The 20,467-nt window shown below is 42.9% G+C and overlaps 1 protein-coding gene across 1 annotated transcript in view; it reads right to left on the bottom strand.

Annotated features, from left to right (window-relative positions):
- Positions 1-6,447: 6,447 nt before the first annotated feature.
- Positions 6,448-20,467, bottom strand: part of Ak7 (adenylate kinase 7) — a 71,559-nt gene continuing 57,539 nt past the window's right edge. The window contains exons 13-18 of the mRNA XM_046440518.2: positions 19,888-20,016; positions 18,157-18,225; positions 14,818-15,015; positions 10,899-11,119; positions 7,539-7,697; positions 6,448-7,246 (exon numbers count right to left, since the gene is read on the bottom strand). Of these exons, the coding sequence (XP_046296474.1) occupies positions 7,208-7,246; positions 7,539-7,697; positions 10,899-11,119; positions 14,818-15,015; positions 18,157-18,225; positions 19,888-20,016 (815 nt within the window). The 3' untranslated portion in view covers positions 6,448-7,207. The remainder of the gene's footprint in view (positions 7,247-7,538; positions 7,698-10,898; positions 11,120-14,817; positions 15,016-18,156; positions 18,226-19,887; positions 20,017-20,467) is intronic.

Raw genomic sequence — 20,467 nt, forward strand, 5'->3', positions numbered from 1 at the left:
TTGAGGGTAACCAGCTGCTGCATTTCGCCTAGCTGTCTCCATGCAAAATTCCTCATTGGCAACCTTCCATAACAAATATTGTCCTCCATTTAGCACAGATCTACACATGTTAGCCCAATCTGCTGGCGTCATGTCTAAGTTGGTAATGGATTCGACCATGCTCACAGTGAAGGGTGCTTGTGGCCCGTAGGTTGTTACAGCCTCCTTTAATTGCTTCACTGTTTTGAAATCTAAAGCACGGTGAATTCGTTGCCCTCCTGCCTGCTCAAGTACAGGGCATGCTAATCTTTGGGGTCCTGCCTCAGGATTCCGTCCATCAACTACGGGAGTTGAGGGCCGCTCAGCTGTAGATGGAGCTGTTGGTTGAATTACGCCCTCTGGTGATAGAACGGAGTTAGTAGCAGCCTCCTGTTGTAATTCCCCGCCTGATGGTTGTTTTTCCTCTAAGCTTTCTTTCTTCAAATCTTCCTCTGTCTGACTAGCTCGAGAGACCTTCTCTTTCGCTTGACCTAACATGTTTTCTACCATAGTCTGGACCTCTAACAATTTACTTAACAGTCTTTCGGTTTGTTTTTTACTAGTTTCTAATCTACTATAAAGGTAACGCAACCCAGTAAGATAGCATAAAACAAAACCGAAACAGAATGAAACAAAAACCAAACAAAGAATAGTTGTATCAATTTTCTCTTTCTCAGGGCCGAACAACTTCAAACCTTGAGCCAACCATTTTCCCCAGTTTGCCTGAGAAAATTTTAGGGATAGGCAGCTTGAAACAAAAACAAGATGAATCAAAACGAGAACACATTGTTTTTTGAAATGGTCACCCATTTTGTTGCCTTCCCTCAGGGGCGAGCAATTTTACTCACCTCCAAGCTTTAGGCGTTCCCCGTACGGGCCACCAGTTGCCGCAGTCTGGCTGCCACAAAATCACGAGCCACTCAAGCAGGAACAAACTTTATTTTTTGAAACTGCCGCCAATGTCCAGTACACGCCCGGGAAGATTTTTTGATCCACCCACGCGGCCTCCTCCCTGAACCGCCAGAGAGAGCTCCTCCCCTGGAACTCCCTCCTGTACTTCCCCAACCAATGGGAACTCTCCAGGAGTCCCGTAGTAGGCCTAGGTGAACAGCAGGAGTCCAATATCTATATGAATGCAAATCTTAACATAATCATATCATCTCAATGGCTAGCTGGCGTCACCTTTCAACCAAAAATGCCATGCATCATATACTTGGCTCTTAGCAGGCAGCAGAATGCATTACAATTCACATTACACATATAGAACACGACTTTTCAAATCTCTGGTTGTATACAAAGTATATTCACACCATTTGTGTCTTCATACATGTACTTAGGGTAATGATGTCCATTTCATTCTACCATCTTTTATACCCCTGTGCCCGCTCCCTCCCACCCCTTAGCCCTATCTGGAGTTTATAGAATCCTCCCATGCTCTTCCTCCCAACCCACTATGAATCAACTTCCTTATAACAGACACAACATTTAGCATTCAGTTTTTTGGGATTGGCTAATTTCACTTAGCATTATATTCTCCAACTCCATTCATTTACCTTCAAATGCTATAATTTTATTCTCTTTTATTACTGAGTAATATTCCATAGTGTATATATACAACATTTCTTTATCCATTCATCTGTAAAATGGCATCTAGATTGGTTCCACAGTTTAGCTATGGTGAATTGTGCTGCTATAAACATTGATGTGGCTGCTTCACTGTAGTATGCTGTTTTTAAGTCCTTTAGGTATAGACCGAGGAGTGGGATAGCTGGGTCAAATGGTGGTTCCATTCCCAGCAATCCTTAGCAAGAAGAGTGAAGCAGGTGGCATCACTATACCAGATCTTAAACTATACTCCAGAGCAATGGGAACAAAAACAGCATGGTATGGGCACCAAAACAGACCAGTAGACCATTGGTACAGAATAGAGGACACTACCCCACATAATTACAGTTAACTTATATTAGTCAAAGGTGCCAAAAACATACATTGGAGAAAAGATAGCCTCTTCAACAAAGGGTGCTGGGAAAACTGGAAATCCATATGCAACAAAATGAAATTAAACCCCTACTTTTTTTCTTTTCTTTCTTTTTTTTTTTTTAAGGTACTGAGGATTGAACCCTGGGCCTCATGCACGTCAGGCATGTGCTCTACCACTGAGCTGCGACCCCAGCAGTGTATCTAAATTCTTTTACTAACATTATGTCTGTCACATTCTTCCTGTTGTTGGAGGTAATGGTCTATTCTTTGCTGTCTTTTTGAAAGAGTGCTAGGGATTGAACATGAATACAAAGCAGTCACTCTACCACTGAGATACATTCTCCAGTCCCCAGTACCCTGCTTTTCATTTCTGTGTATAATTATTTTCTTGTGTGACTTGAACACAGTATGTATTTTTCCCTTTGGTGAATACTTGAGTTGTTTCCACGGTTTGGCTTTTATGAATAAAAGTGTTCTTGTTCATGTCTTTTGTTGGATATAAGCACTGATCTCTCTTGGTTATAGAGTAGTTCCCCCATCTTAAGGGGATGCATTCCAAGACCCCTATATTTGTGTTAATCAACTTTCCAGGACTGAAACAAGTGTCTGAGATAGTCAACTAATGAAAGAAAACGCTAATTTTGGCCAACAGTTTCAGAGGTTTCAATCCATGATCAGTTGGCCTCTTAGCTTCGTGAGCATGGAAGCCCTCCATGGCGGGAGCACATGGTAGAGTAAATCTGCTCATCTCATGGCTGGGAGGTGAGAGAGGAGGAGGAAGGGCTGGTTCCCACTTCCACTTCTAGGGTACACCACCTAAGACCTTGAGACCTCCCACCTCTTAAGGCTTCTGCTACTGCCCAGCACCCAGCTGAGGACCAACCTTTCTACACATTGGGGGACATTTCAGATCAAACTATGGGGATGTTTTTTTTCTATACATAAAAACTAATAAAATTTAATTTATAAATTAGGCGCAGTAAAAGATTAACAATCACTTATAGTAAGAATGAACAATTATAACAATAAGTTGTAATGAAAGTTATATGAATGTGGCCTCTCAAAATATTGTAGTGGAGATCTCAGCTGCTGCAGTCTGGCTGGACACAAATCACGAGCCACTCAAGCAGGAACAAACTTTATTTCCAAACTCCACCAGCACACTCCCTGGGAACTCTCCCAAACGCCACCCACGTGGCTCCTCCAGGAACACACCACACACCCACCGGAACTCCCTCCCCTGGGCTGCAAGTGCACTCACTCTCGGAACCCCTCAAGAACTCAACTGGAACTCCAAAGTAGCAGGCACCCGAGGAGGCAGCAAGAGCCATCCTATTACTGGACAGTAAAAGTCTAATATACAATTGAATCAATCCAGCATCATCTTAATGAATTGCCTCTCAACCATTACTTCTGACAAAATGCCTCGGGCCGTTCTGACTTGGCTGTGGCTCTCAACACTCAGCAACATCAGCACTCAAGTTTTTTTTTTTTTTCCCTTGTTAAGAACATTCACCTTTTCTCTTCAATACTTTATGGCTTGTCTTTGGCATATTCAAATTTCCATTTAATATTTTCAGATCACAGTTGATCATAGTAATTGAAACCACAGAAAATGAAACCACAACCCAGGAAGACTACCACATGCTGCACGTGGAACTGCAGCTTTAGTGAGTACTCCCAAATGGTTTTCCAAAGTGCTGACACTAATCTGCATTCCCACCAGCAAGGCCTGTGGGTCCGCGACTCCACACCTTGGTAGTATCACGCCTTTGATTTCACCAGATGGGTGACATCTGGCAGGGTTGCAGCAGCATCTCATTGTGGTTTTTATTTGCATTTCTCAATTAATTATCTTGAATACTCTTTAATATGCTGATGGTTCATTTAGGTATCTTTTATGAAACTGTTAATCAAATTTTCTATTTTTAAGTTGGGTTGTCTTATCACTGCCTACCTAAACGAAGGCTGGGAAAGTGCATTTTGTCAGGAAGGATGGGACCCCACAGCAGGGTGGCAAGGATGTGTTTATCAAGCTAGAGAGGCAAACTGGCTTTGTATTCCCAAGCAGCTCTAATCATTGGGCTTCTCAAAGAGTGCGCTTCCAGGAAGAGAAGGTACTGGTGAAGTGGGTGTAGGAATCTGCCTCCTACCAGTTGTTTCTCAGTGTGGTGCTCTGTTGTCATTCCTGATCTCCCAGTAAATCAGTGAAGGCAGGTGAGCATCCAGGGTACGTGGGTATCTGTCTGTCTCTCCCTCTCTCTCTCTTCTTTTACTTTTTTGTTTTTTCAGATGGTCTTGCTGTGTTGCCCAGGCTGGTCTTGAACTCCTGTGACTTGGACTTCAGGCAAGCAGGTACCACCATGGCATGGTTGAGAACTAGGCTCCATCATGAATTTGCCAATATTAGTGCCACATAATGTGGCCTCTTGGTGACCTTATTACTTAAGTGTCCCATCACAGCCAGATGGAAATGGAAACTTTGTTGGATGACTAGAGGCTTGAATTAGTTATACATCTATAAACATACAGATGTTTATGAATTAGTTACCTGTCAATTAAATAATTTTCATTCACTGATTAATATTTATGCTTTGTTTTCTTCCAATTTCTAGAGATACAGAAAAACAAAATCCTTGCCTTCATAGAGCCTACATTTTAATGAGGGAGATGGAAAATAAATACACAGATATAAAAATCATGTCTAATGGGAGCTGAGAAAAGGAACAGAATGGGGTATCATTGGAAGATCCCTCTGGGGAGGCCTCTCTCAGCAGGTGATATTTGAGCTGAGCATGGATGAAGTGAGAGCAAGCCGTACATGTGTGTGGGCAGAGTATCCCAGGCAAAGGCACCAACAGTGATCATGGCTTGAGGAGCCAAGTGAGGGGGGCAGCGAGGTCACATGGATCAGATTGAACAAAACCTCCTAGGCCCAGCTCAGGACTTTGCCTCTAACTCCAAGTGAGATAGGAAGGCAGGGGCCTTCGAGCTGCTCTGACTTCTGTTTATTATTAAGATGCCTCTGGCTGAGAGCTACAAGAAGTCACAGAAAGGAACTGGGTAGGGGGATGGGGTGGTACAGCAGCAATCCAGGGGAGAAACCATGCTGCCCTGCACCAGGGGAGGTAGTGCTGGGGGGGATGAGAAATAGATTCAGGGTTTTTATTTTTGTAGTTGTTTTTTTAGTACCGGGGATTGAACTCAGGGGCACTCAACCACTTATCCACTTCCCCACCCTATTTTGCATTTTATTTAGACACAGGGTCTCACTGAGGTGCTTAGTACTTCACTGTTGATGAGGCTGGCTTTGACCTCAAAATACTTTTGTCTCAGCCTCCCTAGCCGCTGAGATTACAGGCGTGTGCCACCATGCCTGGCTCAGGGTATGTTTTGAAAGTTGAACCGGCAACTTAGGGTTCAACAACAACAAAAGACAACCCAAAATAAAGTGGGCAAAGACTTGAATATTAATTTTTTTTCAAAAGATAATATCCAAATGGCCAGCAAGCCCATGAAAAGATGCTTAGTTACAGGGTTGGGATGTAACTCAGTGGTAGAATGCATGCTTAACGTGTATAAGGCCCTAGATTCAGTCCCCAGCACCACTACACACACACACACACACACACACACACACACACACACACGAAGAAGAAGAACGATCCGGAGAAAAAGAGAACATTCTTAGTTACAATATGATGTCACTTAGCTAGATCATGGCGGTGGGGGCACAGCACTGTAAATGTTCTCACATACACTTTATGTACTGAACATACACTTAAAGATGTTTACAATGGCACATGTTATGTGTATTTTACTATGTGTTATGGTTGCAAATATCTCTTGAAAAGTTCATGTGTTGACAGAATGATCCCCAATGCAGCAAGCTTCTGAAAGGGGACTTTAGGCAATGATTAGGGTTCTAACCTCAGCTGTGGGTTATTTGCTAGGTTAACCCATTGATAGCCGGAAGGACTACTGAGTGGCAACTGCAGGCAGATGAATACTGGATGGAGAAGTAGGTCACTGGAGGTGTGGCCTTGGACTCTAGTTACCCCTAACCCTTCTTCCCTCCCCACCCCCAGCTTCCTGGCTGCCAAGAGTTGGGCAGCCTTCCTCTGCAGTACCCTCTGCGTGACCTTCTGCCTCACCTTGGGCCTTGAGCAATAGTTAGCTGAGGGCCATGTGCTGACACCTGTGAAACTGGTGTCAAACTAAACTTTTCTCCTCTAAATTGTTCTTGTCAGGTTTTTTTTTTTTTCCACAGAAATGAAAAGTTGATTAATACAACCATGATTTAAGGAAAAAAAAAATGTGAAGGGCTGGGGATGTGGCTCAGTGGTAAAGCATTTGCCTGGCATGCATGAGGCCCTGGGTTTGATCTCCAATGCCACAGAAAAATAAACAACAACAATAATATATGTACACACAGACATACAGTCTATGTAATTTTAAAAATGTAGTTATATTCAGGTTACATTGTGAAAATATATATCATTAAAGTAATTTCTTATTTAAGGCAAATCTAGGAATTTTAAGGGGGTTTCAGAGCTGGGGAAAAATTGTGAGCTTAAGCCTATATCATAAAGTTAATTTGTCAAAATATATTTGGCAACTTTCTAATTATCACATATATCATCAGTATTATTCTTTGTGCAACATGGATTTTTTTTCCACCACAAGGTTTACAGTTCTCTGATTCATCAGATAGAATCTTGATCCTGAACTCAGAAGCAGCCTTACAGAAGCCAATCTTATCTGACTTACTAAGACTCAACAACTGTTCTATTTATTTTCATTTCTAACCATTGGTACTGGGACCTGGTACTAAGTTAACAAGTTGTGTAAAATCATTAGTGAACCTGCTAGTGATTTTCTTTGTGCTGTAAATTAAATTACTATGGGCATGAATATGCAGAATATTTGGAACTGACCTAATAATGAAATATTAAATCAGCATTGATCTCATAGGCTATGCACAGATGCCTTATCAATTTATTTTTCAATTGTAGTTTTAATGAAGTAGTCATTCACTCATTGCCATTTAGCTTTTTATAATGATTCTACTTTATAGAATATTTGGTTACAGAAAAAGAAAGAATTTTCAAAAAACTAAGAATGCATTTCTAAAAGCAATTTTTTCAGATTACACTGTTAAGTTGATCTCTAGCTCTGTAGGGTTGCATGTTACAAGATCTTTGAAGTTTTACTGCGTTTCAGCATTGTTCTTGAAGAGATATTCTGCCTACAATTCAAAAAGACAAATCAACAATTTATAAGATATTTATTATTAGTTATATATTTGTACTATTAATGCTTATAATTTTAAAATAAAAGTATGTAAATTCTTTGCTTCCAAATGAATGATAAAATTCTATTATATAAGAATAAGTAGGGGTTGGATGTTCTTGTATACTGTGAATTTGAAGCTATTTCTCAAATAACCAGACCCACAATTTCTCTATTCAGGTGTTTTCCATTAAACTTCAGGCAAATCTTATTTTGAGACTGATATTTTAAAAAATTAAACCTCTTACCAGAAAATCCACAGGATCATCGGGTCTGACTTTACAACACTCATTCAGCCCCTGCATGAGGGTTGGCATCACATAGGTCATTAAGTAGTTCCTCAGGGGAACAGACTGAGCCTCCAGCAGTTCTCTTTCTTCCCGTTTTACTTCCTCTAGTCGCTTATTCTAAGAATAGTATGTTTGGAGGAGGGGAAAATGCACAGTCAGAAATGGTAGAACCTCTACACAACCCCCCCACACACACACACTGCATTAGAACTGGATAATGCTAAAAATGTTACCACCTTATGATAAAGATGACATGTTCAGTCAGCAGAGAAAAGACATAAATGACGTGATCACAACTGTCTCGTCATTTAGAAAATCAAAAGATGGATCCTTTCTGATACAAAAACATTTCCAGCTGCCCGGGGGAGGAAATAGCAAAATCACAGGAGTGCTACTGGGGAGTCCAGAGGGATTAGTACAGTGACCATGCTGTCCCTGCTCAGAGCACAGTGTGTAGTCCCCCTTTCTCCAACTCCAGATTTCCTTTGAAAACTCCTGCCTTTGGGGCCTGTTGTTTTGGTTTTGGCAAGACTTAAGCCTATTGGGCTAGGTGTCTTCTGCCCATGGGCATTAGTTAAGGGTAGGCCCATCAGGTGGGCTTTAGAATGAAGCCAACCATGGAAGGTAGAGCAGAGAGGGAGACCCCAGCTCCTTGGTGAATTATCTGAGCCACCAAATCAGGTCTCACCTGAAGCCTGGACTGTTACAAGAACTCATAAACTTTCTTTAGGCCATTTTGAGGTTTTTGGCTTTTTTTTTTTTTTTTTTGGTCACTCTCAAGGTGAAGTCATAACTGATATTTTTGCTTGAAAAGAGATGCTTCTCAGCAAGACAGCAAACCCAGATACCTAAACTGGGAAGTCAGGCATCATAGCGCACATCTGTGTTCCTTGTAGCCCGGGAGGCTGAGGCAGGAGGATCATGAACTCAAAGTCAGCCTCAACAACTTAGTGAGGCTCTAAGTAACTTAGTGAGACCCTGTCTCAAAATAAAGTAGCATTTTTAAAAAGGCCTGGGCATATAGTTCAGTAGTTAGGTGTCCTTGGGTTCAATCCCTGGTACAAAAAAAAGTGGGGTGGGGTTGGGGGGTAACATCTCCCGGGCTACAAGGAACACAGATGTGTGTTATGATGCTTGACTTTCCAGTTTGGGTATCTGGGTTTGCTGTCTTGCTGAGAAGCATCTGTTTTCAGGCAAAAATATCAGTTATGACTTTACCTTGAGAGTGACCAAAAAAAAAAAATTTGTTTGGCCAGAGAAAATGCCATAAATAATATTAAAAGATGGGTGATTAATTCAGAAAAACTCTTTGTAGCACATTATAAAAAGCTAGACTATTTTAAAGAGTTTATGTAACTGCACACTATTGGCCAGGCATTGTGTGCTTTATGTTAATTAATGTTTTTTTAAAAAATATTTTTTAGTTGTAGATGAACACAATACCTTTATTTTACTTATTTATTTTCATGTGGTGCTGAAGATCAAACCCAGTGCCTCATACATGCTAGGCAAGTGCTCTACCACTGAGCCACAACTCTAGCCCTTTAATTAATGTTTTAATCAGGTACAACTTTATGAAGTAGGTGCTATCATTGTTCCCACATTATTCATTTATCATTTTTATTTATTTTTATAGCACTTATATCAAATCCAGGGCTTTATAATTCTGGGTGAGCACTCTACCACTGAGTCACATCTCTAGGCCTGAATCCCCATTTTACAGATAGAGAAATTGAGGTACAAAGGTAACTCTGGCAGGGCCACATACCTACAAAGAGAGTGGAGTGGGATTTGAATGCTTGGAGCAAGTCTTGGAAGACCAATTGAGGTTATTGCTGTTTCTATTATATTGCTGTATCAGGAGTTCTAATAAATAACAAGAAAAAGACAGCCTACACACAGTGACAACGAGCAACATGAAACTTCAATTCCTAACAAAGTTGGAAAGGTTGTCAAATTAGAGATCAGAGAATGAATCCAAATACAACATGGTTGTTTTTCTTTATCAGTTTGACATGTTTGAACAAATTTGAGAAAGCCAGGTTGAATGAAGTGTCGGAAAACAGCCTCTGTTAGATGATGTGTGAATCAGTTTACCCTTGCTGGAGGGCAGTGTAGAAGTATATATCAAAACTTGAGGGCTGAGCTGGGACTGGGGCGCAGTGGTAGGGCGCTTGCCTAGCACTTGTGAGGCACTGAGTTGGATCCTCCGTACCACATAAAAATAAATAAATAAAGTTAGGTCCATCTACTACTAAAAATATTTTTAAGAAAACAAAAACCAAACAAACAAAACCTTGAACCTTGCCTAGTCTGACCCAACAGATCTTAGGAATTTATGCCAAGGCAATCAATCCATCCCCCAAGGATGTGTGCTGAGGACATTCTCCCTCCCCTTGTCCTTTTTTCTAGCCTGCCTTCCTTCCATCTTTTCACAACATTTTCTTAGTGCCTCTCAGGCATTGTTCTGGGCACTGAAAAATATAGCAGTGGAACACAATGACAAAGACTCCTGTCCTCATGTAACTTGAATTCTGTGCAAGGAAAGGGCAAGAAACAAGTTGAACATATAAAATATATAGAACTGTTAGAGAAGAAAGTCAGAAGTATGAAAGGGTGTGTAACATGGTAGGAAGAAGACGGGTTGAAATTCTACAAATGGTGGCCAGAAAAAGCCTCCTTAGAAAGAAACTTTTAGCAGAGTTGTGATGAGGCAGTCAGTCATGCAGATGGTGTGAGAAGACCAACCGGGCAGAGTTTGAAATTGGGAAAGATTCGAAGTGCCCGGGACACTCAGGACCTTGTGAGTTAACAATGAGGAGAATGGACTTTTACCTAATGGAGCCGGACAGCCCGTGAGGAGCTTTAAACAGCGATGCCCGTGGTGGAGCTGCAGGTTAGAAGCACCACCTGGCAGCAGCGAGGAACAGTGGGAGATGGACAGGGGCAGAGAGGAAGAGCTGGGGAGAGGACACCCCCTAATTCTGATGAGACACACTGACCCTGGTCAGGAGAAGTGGAGAGTGTGGATGGATCTGAGTGCTGTTTTGGGAAGCAGAATTAACCAGCCTTAGTGATTTGGAAAGGGAGGCTGACCACTTAGGTTAGATGGGTAAATGGAGGAAAAATCAAACCAAGTCAGAGCACGCAGCCAAATGCAGCACATTCACAGAGGTATATGTTATTAATCCTACTGACAGTGCCAAGTTTTTCTCATTAATTAAGCAAAAGACTGAGGATGTCTTTTTAAGATGGTACATATAACGGAAATCCATGTTTGGGGTGTTTCCATGACCCCTCCCCCCCATGCTCACTCACCCACTCCTCCCAGCGGGCCAGCTTCTCCGCAGCCTCCATGGCCTCAAGGCGCTCACACTCAGCCTCCGCGGCAGCCTCCCTAGCCAGGCGTTCCTCTGCAGCTCGCCGATCGGCTTCGACCTTTTCCTCCTCGGTTAAACCATAATTTCGAGGCTCCCCAATCTCTTTGATGAGCTGTTTGATGGCAAGTCTGTTCTGAGCATCTTCAAGTTTTCCTACATCTTTAAATACGGGAGAGGGGAGACCAACACATACTTATATTCTAGGGCTGTCTGCTATTAGGGATATCCTTTCTTATTATTGTATAATTTGCTTGTGATAGCAAATTATACAGATCGCCACCCTGAAGTTTCCTCTTCTAGGGGACGACAGTTGAGAATTTCTATTCCCATGGAATACTTATGATTCTCTGAAATTAAGCAGGAGGATGTGGGCTTGGGTCTGTCGGATTGTTGATCTGAATGGATGGATTAGAGAATGGGCTGTGCTATAGTTTGGATCTTGAATGTCCCCAAAGGACCATGTGTGAAAGGTTTGGTCACCAGGGTGGTACATCAGGAGGTAGAGCCTTTAAGAGAGGGGGCCTAGCTTATATGGTGGAGATGCCAGATCTGATAATAAAATGAAATTATAAGAGCATTATGATGAAGAACCAGCGCCTGGGGAAAGGGTTAGCCCACCTCTCAGCCTCTCCTCAGGGAACCTAATTAACCAGAGGTTAATTGGGTTGTAAATAGCTTATCTGTAGGAGTCTGGTGACTCTCTCTTGATATGTAAACATATCAGGTTTTTCAAGGCCAGAGATACTTCTTATACTTTGTAAACTTTTTATTTTTTTAGTTTGTAAACTTTTTAGGGATGTAGCTACATCACTTAATGGCTACTATAAATTTTAGGTCACAATGCCAATTAACTGTTGTCTAAGCCACGATAACAACGCTCCCCAGTGTTTTCCTTTGTTCTGCACCTGTGAACTACTTATGAAATTTTGTACATGGTCCTTGGTCCTGAAGGTCAAGAATCCTAACCCACCAATATTGTACCGGGGCCCAGAACCTCAGAGCACAGGCTCATCTGGATCCATTGATGGACGAACCTGAGTTCTCCTGCTCTCCCAGTGGTGCTTGATCTGCTGAGCACAATGTCCAGGACACTTAGGTCACTGGGATGTGCCTTTGAAGGAGATTTGGGGCTCTGGACTCTTCCTCTGACTCTCCTTCGCTTCCAGGCCATGGGCCCAGAAGTTTGGCTCTTCCACAGGCTCCCCCATGATATGCTGCCTTGTCACAGGCCCAAAGCAACAGGGCCTGTGGAGTATGAACCAGACTCTGTGCAGCTGTGACCAAAACGGACTTCCTTCCTCCCCTCCCTCCCACTCTCCCCCCTTCCCTTCCTTTCAACCTTTTTTGCTTTCTTCCTTTTTGCAGTACTGGGATTGGAACCCAGAGGTGCTCTACCCCTGATCTACATCCATAGGCCTTTTTATTTTTTATTCTGAGACAGGGTCTTACTAAGTTGCCAAAACTGGCCTTGAACTTGGGATCCTCCTGAGTAATTGGCATTATAATTGTGTGTCATGATGCCTGGCTTGTTGTTATGATTTTATTTTATTTGGTACCAGGGATTGAACCGAGAGGCATTTAACCACGGAGCCACATCCCCAATCCTCCTTATTTTTTATATTGGCACAGGGTCATGCTAAGTTTCCCAGGCTGGTCAGGATCTTGCGATCCCCCTGCCTCAGCCTCCCGAGTTGCTGGGATCACAGGTGTGTGCCACTGTGCCCGGCTCATGCTTGGGTTTTCCTGGGAGGTTTCTGCAGAGAATGGAAGGTAGTGCACACCTGGCAACTGCTTGCTGCATCTCACCCGCAGCCACTGCTGTGCATGACCTTGATCTAGACTAGAGACACAGCAAGTTCTAATAGAAGAGGGGAGGAGCAGGGCCCATGCATTAGAGAGTAGCAGAAATAAATCCTGGAAAAGCGAAATACAGGCCCAACCTGCCACCTCCCCATTGCCTGACCTCTGAAATTGAGATGTACTCCCTGATGTCTCCAAGTAATCACAACCTTGATGTCACTAAGTGCCCTCAAATGTTTCTTAATGGGTTCCGTTTTAATGGAGTGTGATCTGCTAAATAATCTGCAACATCCTCCTCGACCCTTGGAACTGGGTAGCTGCTGTTGGGCCCCGTGATATCTGACCAAACCTCAACCAGCAAAGTTGCCTGTCTAGGAATGTGGTGTTGGGACACAGAGTCAAGTCCAGCTCTGGCTCAACTCCCAGATAGCAAGGCAACTCCAGGGTTACGGTGGCCTCAGTCTGCTGTAGGCCAGACAGGAGGAGGAGTACACTGGTCTACAGAGGGTGTGGTCCAAAGAGATGGGACAAAAGACCCACAGAGAAGTGGACTCCCGACATGCAGAGAATGTGCTTCCCAGCATCTTCCCAGGTCCCGTTGCAGACCCTTATGAGGCCAGCCTGCATTCCTGACCTTCAGACACCACCCCCCAATGCCCACACCTGTGATCCGCTTCTCCCTTTGCTTTTCCTTTATCTCCCAGTTGTCAGTGTGGACATGAGGCTCAGTGCAATGGGCACAGACAGGACGGGCAGGAACACTACGGTCACTCATTCCTTCCTCCACCCACCTCGGTTTCTCCTCAGTGTCTCTCCTCAGGTTCTCTGATCTTTCTTTCTATAAATAATTTTTTAGCCTTTACTGAAAAGATGACAATTTTCTGAAATTTACCATTTTTTTCCTAGTTCTTTAGGTAAACAGTTTGACTTTCATATTAGTAGCTCTTTATATATAAGTGTGTTCCTTGTGCAGAAACACATCGGAACGATGGCAAACCCCAATCAATGCTGAGGGTGTAAAACAGAGAAGAAGACTTTATAGACTTGTATATATTTTTTTTTTCTTTTTCAGTATTGGGTGTTGAAACCAGAAGCACTTTACCACTGAGCTACATCCCTAGCCCTTTTTGAGACGGGGACTTGCTAAGTTGCTGAGGCTGCCTCAGACTTGTGACCCTCCTGCCTCAGCCTCCTGAGTTGCGGGGACTATAGGTGTGTGCCACTGTGTCCAGCTTATTTTTCTGTTTCTTAATAGTGCATCACGTTATGCCTTAGTATGGATAGTGATAAACTCCTTCAATGCACCAGGCACTTTATCTCTCATCTCTACCATTCATAACAAGCCTCCAGAGTGGTCATTTTCCTATTTCACTGATGAGAGGACAGAGCCAGAGCTGGAGTGAGCCCTCTGTCCCCACCGTCTCTTAGTTCTAAGCCTAACAGTACTCCAGGTTCCAAATGCTGTCCTATCTGCCAGGTAGGGAACGGGTGTTTTCCCCAAACCCAGAGAAGTATCAAGAGCCAGAAAACTAGAAAGGAAACTGAAGGTTCGCTGAGCCAAGGGAAGCCGGACAGCTCTGAGGTGTGAGGGGACAGGAGGGTGGGGAGAGGCTGATGCAGACGCTGGTTCTTGAGCAGTGCTGCGTGCTGAGCTGAGCTGTGTGTTGTGGGAAACAGAAGGTGAGTCTGAGGTCTGTGAAAAGTGCCACTGCCTGGCAAGCAATGGGGACAGAACAGTGCCCCAAGAAACCTGGAGGAAGGGTCCAAAGCAACCAGTAGTAAGAATGCATTTCTTCAAAATGCCTTTTTAAAAATAGGCCTATCTGGCTTCCATTTCATAATGTACCCCTATGTTTTCCTATAATTCTTCTTCACCACCATGTCCCCTGGTGGAACAACAGCCCAGAGGAGTGCCAGTCCACCTGTGGCTCCCTGAGCCCCAGCACAGGGTTATACCCCACACTCCTCATCCCCACCATCCCCATCAGATGTGCACCCTGGTTGGCAGGGGTGTCCTGGGTCTGAACATCCACATCCCCCTGCAGTTCATTTCATACCAATATGTATTGGGTGGATTTCAATTTCATCAAAATAGTTTAAGACAGTCTCATCTTCAATATTGATGTCCCGGTAGTTGCTTAGCGCCCGGAGGAAGCGGTCCTGGCTATAGTGGGTTCCAGCCACAACGGTCTCAGGAAGGTTCATCACCCGCTCCTTCAGGAACTCATCGGAGGCATCCAGTGAACACACGAATTCTGCAGAGAGGGAGAAGCTCTGGAGTTGGCCCAGCAACGCAGAGCTGTGTATTTGTTGAGTGAATGTGAGATCAGAGTGTGGGTCAGGGGAATAAGCTGCCCAAGGGAAGTTGCTCTTCCTGATATTCTCAACAATAGCACCAGCAGACATGGGTCCCAGGCCAAGTGCATCCCCAAAACATGCTACCCACAGAAGCCCGCTAAGATGGAGAATCATCGATTTCTGCTCTGATTGTCTGGTTCACACCTCATTTACTTGCACTCTAAGAGCTCACTAGAGTGGAAAGTTAAGTGTATCAGGAAGGCTAGAGGATGGTGTGCCCATGGTGTGTGAGGAACAGGTGTGAACAGGGCCTGGGGCTGCCACCTGTGTTAACAGTGGAAATAAAGGCTGAGGACTGGGCTGTGGAATGGGACCCTACAAATCCATAATAGTCGGATTCTACTACTGTTCTCATCTGTTTTGCTCATCATTGGCCATTTGGTTTTCATGAGTAGTACATTTTGAAAAGGGAGACACTTAAATTCCTAAATTCTTGTATAATACTTAAATCAAAATTCTGTCAATAAATTTATTGGAAATTGAATCTATTTAAGTTCTAGGATGTTAGAAATCTAGGTAGAAAGTTACTAACTTTGTTAATAATCGAAGAATTTCAAAATATGTATAATATTATCTCTTATTTCCCCCAAGTGATTGGGAGGTAGAAGATTCCAGTTAATCAAATATTTCAAATAGTGAGTATTATACTTGATTCTCCAATTTTCAAAGGACTTTACTGTCATAAAATATACTTACCAGTAGGTGATTTTTTTCAAAGTTCCTTTTTTCCACATTTTTTTATTCTTGCATTATAGTTGTACATAATGATGAGATTTGTTGTTACATATTTGAACATGTACACAATCACAGGTCTTTATGATTCAGAGAGAACTTCAGGATTTTGCAATATCTCAAGACAATTATTCAGAGCACCTACTGTCTTAAACTGGCTGGGAATGAAACTGGACCTGAGCTCACGGCAGTGGGGAAATCCACGGACTGATCCCGGGGAGAGAATGCGTCCAGAACTGATGTTGTACAGTCAAAGGCTTCATCACTGACGTGAAGCATGGATGCTGTATTAACCATTTTTAAATTTTTCTATGTCTTATGATGTTTTGATGTCTTGGGGGGCCTCCGGTCTAGAGATTCCCCCGCTCCCAGAGCTAGCTAGTTGTGAGTTTCCAAAGACAGGCAACTTATTGGGGGGCATCTAGAAGGGCGCAGGCAGCCAGGAAAGACGGCAGTGAGGAGGTCGGGGCAGGGCCAGGACAAAGGAGCACGGAGAGGGCCTTCCAAAGAGGTCAACTTCCTGATTGACAAAAGTGCTCGTGGACACAACCAGGGGACCCAATCAGACAGACACTTCCATACTCATGCTCCTAAGTGGGGGATCCAATGGAAAAACTAACACAGATGTGTGGACAGAGGGGACACCAGTCAGTAATATTGATGAGAGTGTGGACAGAGGAGGAGATAAGGAAAGGAGGAAATTTCAGAGACCGTAAAAAGAACAGGCCAAAATTCCCCACCAGACTCCCAGCTCTGGGGCCCCTTTTCCATAGAGAAGTCTGTCACCACTTTTGCAATAAACCTACTGCTTGCCTGCTATCTCTGTGTCCTGCTCTTCAATTCTTTGCTGAACGAAGACAATGAGCCAGCACCCCTAGATGGGTTTACTTGAGAGCAACCCCCTCTCAGTAAGCCATCACCACTTGACCCAACTCTCATACCACACCAGTCTCTGCCCTGCCCCAAATCATCTCAGGGCCAGGCAAGTAAAGACCACCTCTGCGCCCCAACTAGCCAACCCTGAGCTTCCTTTCATCTGCCTTGCTTTCCCATAGAAACCCAAAAAAAGGTTCCATGCAGCCTAGACCAAGTTTGAATGGAAACCCTTCCCTTTTTCAGAAAGGTAAACTGGGGTTTGGCTTTTGGATCTGGTAAACCGGGGTGTCATTCCTCCACATGGCACTGTGAAAAGGTTCCCCAGCTCAGATCTCACGCGGTACCTGGCACATGAGAAGCTGTTAATCAAGCTGAATTTTATCCAATTACCTCAGCAAGAGCATTATAATTTACTATGGAGTTTGCAATAAATTAATGAATATTACCCAGAAGTGTTAAAGTCTCATAAATAGGATAGTTCTAGTTATTCAAAAAATATCAATTTTACTCTCTAACTTTTCCCAAAGTGTATACTTAAATTAATGACATATCTGAGACAACCCCTCCTTTTGGCATTTTGGGTTTCTGCCATTGGTGCAGAGCCCACAGACAGACAATAAATATCCATCCCTGAGGATAACTGCTTTCTGGTGATCTCAGAGCTTCCAGAAGCTTCTCTGCCAGCTGTGCCTAGACCAAGGGGAAGAGATTACTACAGCTATCAACTGTACCCCTTTGGTGCCCGCTAGCAGGCCCTTTCAGTTACAACCTTGAAGTTGCTGAAAATAGCTGCTTTTATTGATCACACGACTCAAAATGACTCCCTATGATTCACGTCATGCGAACTATCCAAAAGTGACCATAAAACTTTTTAAAGGGTCACAGAGTGCCTGCCCATGCTCCACAAATCCTGTTGTGGTGGACAAGTGGTTTATGCTTCCATCTCCAGTGCGCTGTGAGACATCTGTGTCCAGACACCGTGGATTGAAGTGCTGCGCCTTAAGTCAGTGGCCAACAGGAAGGCTCTCACCTGACCGTCTCCACTCAGGGTCACAGGGTCCTCTGGAAATAAAGGCATAATGGCGCCAGAAACAGGAGGGAAGGGGCTGTGGTAGCCCAGGCCCCTGTGGGCTTCCCAGGTGACTCAGTTCCACACCTTCACCAGGACAGCTACTGGCTACCGGGTCCTTGGTCACAGGGGAGAGCAGCAGGACTGCTCTCCAAGGGACTGCTCTCTATTTCAGAACTTCAGTATCTCTGATATTTACCCCTGGTACACTCTCTCCTTTCCAAGTTTGTGCTTGTGTGCATCTTTTAATTTTTTCCTAAAAATAGATCTATTTTATTAAACTCAAAAAGATTGTTTTGGCACACGAGATGTTGAATACCATTCATTTAAATGTGATCTTGGAGAAATATCTTAAACTTACCAGGTATAATTAATTTATCAAAGGGAAGCATTTTGCCTTTGACTTCTTCCTCCTCCTCCTCATCTTCCTCTAATAGAACAAAATATATGAAGTAACATTTATTAACATATTACTAAGGGTCATAGCAAGAACTTAAATATCCTATCTTAATTCACAAACACTAATGAAAACTAGTCATCAATAGACAACGTAGTTCAGAAATAGTCTTGCAACCTAAACATCAATTGATAGATGAATGGATACAGAAAGTGTAGTTCATACAAAGAGTGGAATGCTATTCAGCCTTGAAAAAAAAAAAAACTTCTGCAGTGTGGACGAACCTTAAGGACATTAGGCTAAGTGAAGTGGGCCAGTCACAGAAAAAGTCCTGTGGGATTCTACTTACATGAGGGATCTTAAATGGTCAAATTCATGGAATGGGGGCTGTGCTGGGCTTCGGAGGTGGGGAAGGAGAATTAGCAATCAATGGAGACAAATTTTAGTCCAGCTAGATAAATAAGCTTTAGAGATCTGCTGAACAACATAGGACAAAGAGTCACCAATAACGCACTGTGCACTTAAGAATGTATTAAGAAGGTAGATCTCATGTTAAGTGTTTATGCTACAATGAAATAAAAACTTTTAAAAAGTTAAAAGCTATGCATCTAACTGGATGTGGTGGTGCCGGTCTGTAATCCAAGTGACTCAGAAGGCTGAGACGGGAAGATTGCAAGTTAGAGGACAGACAGCCTGACAACCTAGCAAGACCCTGTCTCAAAATAAAAACTAAGAAGGGCTGGAGGTGTGGATCAGTAGGAGAGTGCCCTTGGGCTCAACCCCTAGCACCAAAACAACAACTACAAGACCCTAGACATTAAATAAAAACAAGGAATAAAAATAAAGACCCTAGACATTAAATAAAAACAAGGAATAAAAACAAGGAATCTTTGTATTGCTTATCTGTTTCTAACAAAGACAAAAACATACATTTAATACTGGACAACGGGGAACATAAGCCTCAGAATAACACGGATTGTTTTGCTTGTTTCCTGGAACTGTACACCAGACCACTACCAACCCCAAGAAGGCAAAGGTCCTCCTTCCATTACCGAACACATTAGACTTCTGCCCACGTATTTAATTTTCTTCCTATATTATTCTACTTTTTTAAAAAAACTTCTACAATGAATATAAAATGAGGAAAAAATCAACACATAAACCTACAATATGATGATTCACTAAAATTTCTTATTATGGCTGGGTACCGTGGATACCTGTAATCCCAGCAATTCAGGAGCCTATGGCAGGAAGATTGCAAGTTCAAAGCCAACCTCAACAACTTAGTGAGGCCCTTAGCAATTTAGCAAGATCCTGTTTAAAAAAAAAAAATTCACTGTGGCTGGGTGCAGTGGTGCACACCTATAATCCCAGCTAGCTACCTGGGAGGTATTATCTCAGCTAATCAGGAGGCTGAGGCAGAAGGACCACAGGCCAGCATGATCAATTTAGCCAGATCTCATCTCAGAATTAAAAAAAAAGATCTGGGGATGTGACTCAGTCATAGTATGCCCCTGGGTTCAATCCACAGTATCAATAAACTAACCAACAAACAAAGCTATGTACCTAATAAAAGGTGAGCCAAGATTCAAATTTAAAAGTCTCTCCATATTTCTTTATTTAATTGAGTGAACAATAGGGTTACAATTTATCTGAATATAAATACACAAAACATAGGAAACACTCAAAACTTACGATTGAACAGATCTTTTGCTTGATCATAGGTCTTTGGATATCCATCCAAAATGTATCCTTGATTCCTACAAGGCATAGATTTTAGCTTTTCTTTGACAAATCTAATTACATATTGATCTTCCAGTCGACCTGATAAAAAGAAAAAATATGTTACTGGGGAGCACGGTCTACATGGGAATGAGGTTCTAAACTACCTCAAGAACTGTGTGGTTAAAAGGGTGATAGGGATCCTTTTAAAGTAAAAGTTACGTGGTTTTGATAGATGAATGGAGCAGTGAGCTGTCTGTAAGAGGGACAGAAGCAAACGTCCATGCCTGCGTTGAAAACTGTCTTGCAATCACAACTTTAGGTGGAGCCGAATAAGACTCGGAGTTTTACTCAGTTCTGGTGTTTTTTTTTTTTTTTAAAACAGACTTTTTTGTTGAGATGGGGTCTCATAGTCTTGAACAAGCTGGTCTCAAACTCCTGAGCTAGAGCGAGACTCCTGCCTTGACCTCATCTAGAACTACAGGCATGTGCCTCTGAGTCCAGCTCTCCCAATTTTAACTCAATATTACACTTGTGTAACCCTAATATGCAA

This window comes from Marmota monax, unplaced genomic scaffold (genome assembly GCF_021218885.2).
Source record: "Marmota monax isolate L192 unplaced genomic scaffold, Marmota_monax_Labrador192_F-V1.1 WCK01_AAM20220418_F8-fsc00017, whole genome shotgun sequence".
NCBI lineage: Eukaryota > Metazoa > Chordata > Mammalia > Rodentia > Sciuridae > Marmota > Marmota monax.